General features: G+C 37.6%; 1 protein-coding gene and 1 long non-coding RNA gene across 2 annotated transcripts; one reads left to right on the forward strand and one right to left on the reverse strand.

Moving 5' to 3' along the window:
- Positions 1–1446: 1446 nt before the first annotated feature.
- Positions 1447–9250, reverse strand: LOC107281072 (small polypeptide DEVIL 21-like). The gene is made up of 2 exons (XM_066310520.1): positions 9002–9250; positions 1447–1893 (listed from the first exon to the last, which is right to left on the reverse strand). Exons 1-2 carry the CDS (start codon positions 9118–9120, stop codon positions 1875–1877), a joined length of 138 nt encoding a protein of 45 aa, XP_066166617.1. The 5' UTR covers positions 9121–9250; the 3' UTR covers positions 1447–1874.
- On the forward strand, positions 5945–6715 carry LOC136356776 (uncharacterized). The gene is made up of 2 exons (XR_010741735.1): positions 5945–6168; positions 6243–6715. It is a non-coding gene; the product is annotated as an uncharacterized lncRNA (long non-coding RNA).
- Positions 9251–10364: the final 1114 nt, after the last annotated feature.

Here is a 10364-nt window from a genome sequence, read left to right on the forward strand (position 1 = left end):
TATTTCTCTTGAGAGTCGCATCCTCTACCAATATACTACTTCTGACACCGTGAAGAGTTACTTCTATTACTTCAGAGTTACTTTTAATACCGTGAAAAGTTACTTCTATTTTTCTAGAGTTAGAGTTACTTCTCTCTAGTAGTGTACTTCTGTAATTATTTTATTAGATTTATTGTTCCCTTATTATATAGGTACTTCTAATATCATCAAGGGTTACATGTATCCTCTTAGAGTTACTCCCTATACTCCCTATATGATGAAAATTACATTCTTTTTAAAAAGAAAACATAGTGATCACTTTAAAATAAAGAATATAATTGCATTTACTCGTGAATCTTCTCAACATTTTACTTCACATAGTTTTTTTTTTCAAAATTGTCTACTATGTTTACTTTCAATGCAACGGAAAGTTACTTCTATTGTAAACTGAGTTACTTCTAGAGCTTAAGTAAATTACTTTTGAATGTTTAAATATATTCATTATTGGACTCGTTTTGTCATATATTTTGAGTATAGAGTGACGTTTTACAGATTTTAAAAATTATACACAGCCTAAAAAACATAAATTGTCAAAGGTTTTGTACCTAAAAAAATAATACTCCCTCCGTTTCTAAATATTTGATACCGTTGACCTTTTACCATATGTTTGACCATTCGTCTTATTTAAAAACTTTTGTGAAATATGTAAAACTATACGTATACCTAAAAGTATATTTAACAATGAATCAAATAATAAGAAAAGAATTAATAATTACTTAAATTTTTTAAATAAGACGAATGGTCAAACATATTTAAAAAAATCAACGACGTCAAATATTTAGAAACGGAGGGAGTATGAGTTAGTATAAAGGAAGGGCTAGTGAATTGGTTGGTGTTGGTCTCAGTACATGAATAGGTGTCATGTTTCACACTAGAGTTTCTTGTTACGGCTGATCAGATGGCCCGTACACGCATCCCGCTTAATTGCGCGACACATGCGTGTGTCGCGTGATAAATCTAAATCGAGAGCGCGCACGGAATAGACTTTACGTATTTTTCAAACATTTTCTTGCTTTACGGTTGCATTAGCGCTTCTTCTGCTGGTTTAGTTTAGGAAAACGACTTGACGAGCAGCGTGGAAGATCCACGTGTCCTAGTAAGAAGAAGATATATCATCGGACCTAGGATTCCGATCCAACATATATAACCATATAAAACAGAAGTAATATAATTTTGATTTAATTAATTAAGGTGGCAATGCATGATAAAATTAATACGCACTGACGAAACGACGACACGGATGTTTGATGGCCAACAGATATATGGGTCCTTGTTCACGTGCGACCGCACTCGGCGTCACGTGGATATGTCGTCTCTGTCCCTAGAAAATGACACGAGAGAAAACAAAAGTTGGCGATCGATCGATCGGTTTTTGTTTGCATGGGGATCCAAACGCACACGTTGATACTTTGCTGGCCATGCATATTCTCCAGTTCCATATACACACAAATCGCAGAATAAAGTCGTAGTACAGATATGCACACGCTCTGTCGGAAATATTCTTTCCGATCGACATAATTAATCACATCCTATATATGTATATTAATATATCACATCTCATTAATCAGTGCTTTTTTTTTCAGGAATATATATCAGACCATTTCGTTATTTAGCACATATCTTCCACATCTAATCTCGCTTGCTTAATTTCAATATTGTATATTTACGTCCGGCCATTCAGCTTGTCTTGAAATAAAGTGATCAGAAACGTACGAGCGAAGGATAAGCATATAGATATATGCATTGTGCTTCTATACGCCACTCGTATATCTACTGAAATTTATATATGTACTGATGAGACCATGGAGGATTCAGATAAGCTTTCATCCTCTTTGTTATTCATCTCTCTTGGACCTGCAGATTATACATGTAGACAATGATGATGGACATGCAATAAAGAATTACGTAGTGTGCAAATATTTATACAGGATATGATATACTCCACGAGAGAGCCAACCAAGAACGAAAGAACCTGAAAACAAACCCGCGAGCGAATACCAAACAGAGTAAGAAGGAGGAAGGGCCGAAGGCGGCTTACTAAGCGGGAAGGCTCCAAGCAGCCTAATAACGCATTAGAAGGGAGCTTGCTGCTTTGATCTAAACCGTCCATTGCTAATAAATTAGCAGTTGCATAAATGAATAATAAAGAAACGCATATATGAATTAAGATCATTTTCCTATCATGCTTTTGGCATTTGGTCATGATTGGTCTGCTAAATGTATAGCATGAATCTCTCACAGTACACACACAGTGCAGTTTTTGTCCGTAGTTCTGCGCATGACTGATATACAATTACCAAACTACAACCAATTATATGTTGTCAAATCACTTTCATTTATTCCCTTGATAATATCACTTCTGTGGACTCGTTTATTCCCCTATGATGTAATTGTTTCTGTCGATCGATCGCCTCTTTTCTTGTTACATCATAGGGGACATGGACGGTGGTCAGCCATGCCGCATCGTAAATACACAATGCAAGATATATAAAAAGCATTATTAACTGGTGCAAACTGTAATATATATATATATATATATATATATATATATATATATATATATATATATATATATATATATATATATATATATATATATATATATATATATATATATATATATATATATATATATATATATATATATATATATATATATATATATATATATATATATATATATATATATATATATGTGTGTGTGTGTGTGTGTGTGTGTGTGTGTGTGTGTGTGTGTGTGTGTGTGTGTGTGTGTGTGTGTGTGTACACGAATACAACAATGCATTATGCAAGATATAGGTACATGTTTGGAAATTAGTCCTAAAAGTTCCAGCAGGCATGTTAATTTTAATTTAATTAGGACATTGCTGAGAACTTCTATCGAAATAGTAATAGGGTAGCAGCAACGACGGCCAGGGGCGGATCTACCCATTAGGCGGGGTGGGTTGTACGACTCAGCTATGACTCGTGTCGTCCCACACCCTCAAAACCCCCCTTACCCTCTTATAGTAGTTATGGGCCATCAAAATTCGGTATAATAACAAGGTGTGAACACCTAATAAATTGAGGGAGTTATATATGCGAATGAACTATTAATATGATATACGTTATGTTCGAATGCTCATATCGAGTGAACATTTCCGTTCTCCGTCCCATCTATATTTTAAAGCTGTGTCCGCCACTGACGACGGCAGAAGTACAACGACCCAGCCGCGGTTGCTCGGGCTCGTTGGCCAACACGCAGTAGATCAATTCTTGACGTTATCTTGATTGAAAACAGAGTTTTCATGACAACTAAGTTTTGTTAGCATTAGTTACGGACCACCGAGTCCCAGGTAAAATCCACAGTGGAAGGGAGTAGTGCTGTAGTTAGCTAGGCTGAGTTCTAAGCCGCAATCTAAACAACTTATTCGTTTTTTATTAGCACGTTTCCCGAACTATATAATGGTGTATTTTGTGAATTTTTCTATATAGAAGCTCCTTAGAAATTCAAATAATTTTTTTAAGTTTATATTACTACTATTAATCATATTGTAATAAGCTTTCTCATTTCACATGCGGCTAAAATCTCTCACAAAACTTGAGAAACGAAGAACTTCTAGCTTTAAAATAATCCACGTCAACAAAAATAAATAAAGAGAAAAAAAATTGAATAGCTGGTTGTTTGCACATATGTACTTTTTAATATTTTAGAACCCACTAAGCTTATCATTTAGCTATGCCATCCAATTAGCTAACCATGCGCCCATGCCCTACCACCGCTAGCCTCCACTACTTTGCGTTGGGGGGCTGTGTTGGAGCTAGCAGTAAATAAAGCATACACTTTTATATTTCCCGACATTTTCTCTTTTCCATATCAGTATAGATATTATATTTAAAATTTTACTGTCTGCTACTGTATTTGTATTTGCCTTTAGATAGATGATCATCTTAAACCTATAGCAATATGATATATTTTGTGAACACTATTGTCCAGTAATTTTAGAAGTAAGCATGCGCCCATGCGTTTAGTGGGTATATATGCACATACCCAAAGGGCTTCCAGAGACTTCACATGCATACTTGTGTGTGATAGTACAAGAGATTGTTTGGCCTAGAACTGTTAGCAACTGAAAAGATAATGTGAGTAAAAATTGTATATCTACCCTCTCCATTTCAGGAAAAATCAAATCCTATTCTTCCTGGATGGAGGGTGTATATCCTTAGCAATTCAAAAGCTAATACTGAATAAAACTACGATATAAACCCTCAAAATCAACTACTAAATTAAGTTTTAAAATTTAAATTTTAGTATGCTTATAAACTGAAAAGCAAATGGTGCCGATGGTATTTTTCCTAGCAGCCAGCTGAAGAAATATAATGGAATTTAGCTGGTAAATATATACCTTTTTTATTTGTTGATTTGGACATCAACACTTATTTTATTTGCATGTTTGATCATTTATTTTGTTAATTATTTATTTATAAGAATTACTGAAAATATAACTAAATAAAAGTTTTTTTCATGATAAATGCACTGACATCATTTTCACCTATTATCATAATATATTTGTCATATATTAGTGATTTAAGTACGCCAGCCGTTAATTTGAACACAAAGCGCGCGGGAACCTATTATATGTACTCCTTCGATCATAAATATTTAATGCTTAGAATAAAATTTGTTTAAACTTCTGAAACTTTGACCACCAATAATTTCTCAAATTCTTAAATTAGTTTTAACAAAAAATAATATGCATAACTTTTTTTTGAAAAATTAAAGTTGTAATATCATAAATTCAATAGATTTTAAAAACTTTTTCTAATATAAAATTGATGGTCAATGTTTTAAAAGTTTAAATGAATCTTGCTCTAAACATCAAATATTTACGACCAGCGGAAGTATTTGGCTTAGATATATTTTTTTGCTACATGCATACAATTATGGCTCCAGGCCTTAAGAAACTATTGAAAACTAAATTGGTGGTTGGTTTGCAGATTTGTAAATTTACCCAGGAGCTCCGCCATTTTCTCTCATTTCTTTTTCGGTGAATAGCTAGTTTAGTCCCTCAAGTTTCACTGAAGGTTCAATTTGATCCTTCATGTTTCATTTTGTCCACATAGGTCCCCTAAGTATTTGTTTTGGCTTAAAATCATCCTTGGACCCACATAATATGCCATATGGCTATTTTTAGTCAGTATTTATGTTAGAAAATGTCCCTTTTGCCCTTAATTTGTATACAACTATACACCAGAAAAGAGAGAAACCAAGATGAATAAACAACATTGCATTTGTACCTCCCATTATTTCAACATGTGCACATGAAACTTAAGAAATGGCTATCGTATATACTTGTAAGTACATAATTTATTTTTTCTTTACATAAATTACTATGCATTATCTATAAAAAAATTCATTGCATGCATTTTTTTCTCTTATATATGTGAATGAGGGGGTATCACTACACCAGATCCTCACATCTTTGACGGCATATCTGTGACGGGCTTTAGTATTGGTCAGTGATGAGGGTCACCTTTGACGGGTCCTATGGGACGCCGTCATCGGTGAGGCATTCTTCTGCAACCCGTCACAGGTAACTAGTCACCTGTGACGGTCCCACAGTAGAAACCGTCAAAGGTGAGGTAAATCTCACCTCTGACGGCTTCCACATCCGGCCTGTCACAGGTGACTAGTTACCTGTGACGGGTTGCATCCTTATAAACCGTCAAAGGTGAGGTTAACTCACCTCAAACGGACCCATCACTGGAGCCCGTCACAGGTGGGGAGGGGGGGCGGAGTATACTAATATGTACTCCCTTATCCACTCTGTCCCTCACACACTCTCTCTTATCCACATAAACAAAAGATCTCTCTCTCCCTTATCCATACTCACAGAAGCAAGAGGGGAGGCTCTTGCGGGGCGGCGGAGGACCCGACGGCCCCCGAGAGAGGCGGCGGCGGCGGCGCGCGGCGGTGGTTCAGCGGCGTTGGGCGACGGCTCAGCAGCGCGTGGCAGCGGCGGTGGTGCGGAGGCGCAGCGACAAGGTGGTGCGGCGGCGCATGGCGGCGGTGGCGCTGGGCGGCAGCGGTGGTGCGGAGGCAAAGCGGTGAGGTGGTGCGGCGGCGCTAGGCGGCGAGCGGCGATGGCGGTACCCACATCCTCCTCCCCCTTCTTTCTCCCCTCCTCCCCCTTCTCTTATTTCCGATCTGGTGTGTGGCTCAGCGATGCGTGGCAGCGGTGAGGAGGGCTCGACGGCGTGCGGAGGCGAGGAGGAGGTGGGCGGCGGTGTCACGGCCTCCATCCCCGACCGGCGGGGGCCATCTCCATCCCCGACCGCCGGCCTTCAGGAGCTCGGGGTCACCGGCGCCAAGCTTGAGCGACGACGACGATGACCACCGACGACAACCGCCGAGTCTGCCTCCGGGACACGGATCTGGCCTCTGGGACACGGATCTGGCCGTCGACGCCTCCCCCACCTCCCGGCCACTAGCGCCTCCACCCTTTCTTTCCCGCCGATGTGGTCGGTCACCATGGCTGCCATCCCTCGCCCGCCGGTCGCCAGATCTGTCGCCGGTGTGCGGTGTGCCCCTCTCGCCCCCTATACTTTTGCATTGATATGATATTGTTGTCTGTGCATTGAGAAATTGTTGCCATCCACTTTGTGTGAATACTTCTATATGAGATCTATCGGTTTGAATTTTTTGTGTGATGATGAATGTGAGCAAAGCAGCTCTGAGCCCGTGACAACGAGCACCACCACAGCAGCGTGCACCATTTTTTTTTGTTTGTTTTTCACACCAGTGACGGGTTGCACGCTGCTTCTTTTTTTTTTTGCTGGGTTAAAGACATCAGTGACGGGCCACAAAATAATGGGTCGTTTGAGATAACAGTCATCTGTGACGGGTTTTATATGTGGTCCATCACAGGTAGCCTTCACCACTGACAGGTCTACACCCCGTCAAAGGTGAGGAGAGTCATCAGTGACCACTAATCTCTGACTAGAGCTATATCCGTCAGAGGTGACACTTTGGGCCTGTCACAGGTAGCCCTACCCAGCGTAGTGTATAAGTGTTATTTATCAAGAGAGTTGTTGGTTATGTTTAGCCATGTGGCTTCTAAGTGGGTTAAAGAATAAGTTTGAACTAAAATAAAAACTTGGAGGACTAATATGGATGGATTGAAACATCAAGAACTAAACTGAGCCTCTGATGAAACTTGGAGGACCACTTTAGCTATTCATCCTTTCTTTTTCATTGTGGAGCTAACAAAAAATCTCTAGGCGTTTCTCCTATCGTCATAAAGCCTTAATACATATTTTTGAAATTAAATAGTAATATCAGTTACCACCAGTTTCTCTCATTTCTTTTTCATTCCCAAGTGCCATGCACAGCACCCGGCCAGGCTCGGCTATCCACAGCAAGCAAGCTCAAAACCAATTGATTATCCTTCATCCGTTCCTTTTGTTTTATATTATAAGTCGCTTTGATTTTTTTTACCAAACTCTTCTTGTCTAAATTTACGGAAAAAAATAGCAATATCTATAACACCAAATTAGTACACTAAGCTAAAATTTAATATATTTTAATAGTATTATTTTTGTGTTGAAAATATTTATATTTTTCTATAAATGTGATCAAACTTAAAAGAGTTTAATTAGAAAAAATCAAAATAACTTATAATATTAAACAGAATATATATATATATATATATATATATATATATATATATATATATATATATATATATATATATATATATATATATATATATATATATATATATATATATATATATATATATATATATATATATATATATATGAGTATGTTCTTGTTCAGCACTATGTTAGGTTTGAAGTATCATAACTCATAAGGTTAGATTCACATGTTCGTGTAGACTGAATTTTCTGATATGTCTGAATTTATGTGGGAGTAGGAAGAAAGTTGAGAAGTTCTACAATCATGTATATCAAACAATTAAATGAAATTAATTTGTTGTGATTTTCAGAGTTAATTTCTGAATGGAACTTATAACAATATAACTATTTTTATTGCTCTAAAATAATATTTTGTATTAATTATTAGTTACTTGTCCCTACAGTTTTGCACATGTACTACTACTTGATAGCATATTACTCTATCCATTAATGGCTGCCAAGAAAAACAACTGGCCACCAAGAAAATCTTGGACTCTTGTATATTAAAAGGAAACCAAAGGTTAACAATATTGGTTCCACATCTGCAGATATATATACAAATGGAGCTAGGAAGCAGAACACGACATAACATACAATTATCTACCCAAATTTCTCAATATTGCAAAAAGGAAAATAGTTAGATACCAATCAATGGATTATTGCACAGGAAAAGACAACTATATATACGTACGGGGGACTAGCAGGTGGTTTCCACTTCTTTTTTTTTTTGAAGAAAGAGGTGGTTTCCACTCTCTGATTAATTAGTTACATGTGATGGATATGAGGCATAATGTTTCAATGATTTGCTAGGATCAACCAAACGATATATATGTTTGGAGCTTAATTCAGACGACAAACACAGCTTTTAGATAAGGAAGCCTTTTTCAGACGAAGTAATTAATAGATAGCTGGCTAATTAAACACGAATTAAGTTGCACTCACATATAAATCAATTCAGACTAGTATCTATGCCTATATATAATCGACATGCATACACCCTATAGATGGGCCGGGGATTATAATTTAGAACTTTAATTTGTGTGCTATATATGAACATCTCGATATGCATGCGTGCATGCATGCATATATACCATAATCTAGCATTATAGTCGGAACATTTTTATATATGCTACGTACACTGAACAATTTAGCAGAAGCACAAGTTTACAAACGACACAGAGATATAGCTATATCTTCTTGACTGGATGGAGATATTAGCCATATATAGCTTAGGGAGAAGAGAGGGATAGAGAGAAGTACTAGCTAGTTCATGTTGAGTACACACTTTGGGCTGCCGCAGATGAGCATGGAGATGCAGATCTTGATGATGTACAGCTTCCCCTTCTGCTGCTTCGCCGTGCTGCGCAGCCTCTCCAGCTTCGAGCTCTCCTTCGATTCCTCCATGTATATGCAGAGCTAGCAGCTTCTCTCTAATTTCTGGGTTGCTGCTCACTAGCTAGCTAGCTATCTCTGATTTCTTGGTTGCTCGATCACTAGCTATATATATATAGATAGAGAGAGATTGGCTGGTGATTACTGAACAGATATGAGAGGCAGCGCTGAGCTCAGATATGCTATACTTCTTGGAAAGTGAGGGCCGGCAAATGTGTTGCAATGAGATGGAAAGTGATCCAGAGAAGTTGATGCTGATATATGTACCCCTGCTGATGCTCCAGTTAAGATCGATGCTGCAGTAAAGAGAGTACAAAAATTAACCAGGGCCAGTTGCGCTAGATACAGGTTGGTGTGTGGTGTCCATCTTTTCTGATGCAGTCTGCATGGGCCACTTAAGTAGGTGATCTTTATTAGTCCTCCTGCCAATATTTTTTTGCCTAACTGGTAAGGTTGTCAAAATCATAATCCTAAACCGAAATCATAAGTTCTAAGTAGAATCACAATCAGAAGTTCTAAAAGTTCTAAGTAGAATCACAATAATAGAATCGTATAAATTAAATCGAGAGACGTCCAGGGATTTTCCGGCTAACTCCATAGGATGATGGGCTAGATGACCTAAATTCAAAGCATCACTTCTTCTAATTATTTGATATTAGGTTATTCCCTAATATTCACGTCTTTTTTTATACAATAAATCATAGATTGGGCACCTTTATCAAAATGTAACGTCGTAAAATCATATGACAGAATTAAAATTTTCACAACCTTTGCTAACTGGTGGCTAGGTTATTTTGGTTCACGTATATACTGGAAGCTGTAGGCTTGCAAGTTGCAACTTTACATTAAGAAGTTATAAAAAAATATAGCTTAAACTAGAAGTGCCATGAATGGTTCCCACTCACGAGATGGCTAAAAAGAGCGGATATGGATGTCCACCCCTTGAGGGAAGAGCATCATCTCGTTTGTTACATATCACTTAATAGTCAAAAAAAATATTTAAAATTAACAAGATGAATTTTTGAGTTTTACAAGTGCTAGTGCTCTGGATATGGGTACCTTATACTTGTGTATTAAAGCTCGGCGGGTTCACCCATATATGTATACCAAGTCTTATACGGAATCAAAGCTCATACGGAGTACATGAAATGTGTTTCGAATAAGGGAAGTGATGGCAACAGAATGCCCGATCTTCCGTCAGGTGAAGATAACTATCGATTTGGTGGAAACTTGACACATACGATCCGGCTTCCGAT

This window comes from Oryza sativa, chromosome 5 (assembly GCF_034140825.1).
Source record: "Oryza sativa Japonica Group chromosome 5, ASM3414082v1".
Classification (NCBI taxonomy): domain Eukaryota; kingdom Viridiplantae; phylum Streptophyta; class Magnoliopsida; order Poales; family Poaceae; genus Oryza; species Oryza sativa.

Excerpts from the sequence above, each read along its gene's own strand:
- LOC107281072 (XM_066310520.1), bottom strand. The coding sequence starts at position 9,120 with ATGGAGGAATCGAAGGAGAGCTCGAAGCTGGAGAGGCTGCGCAGCACG.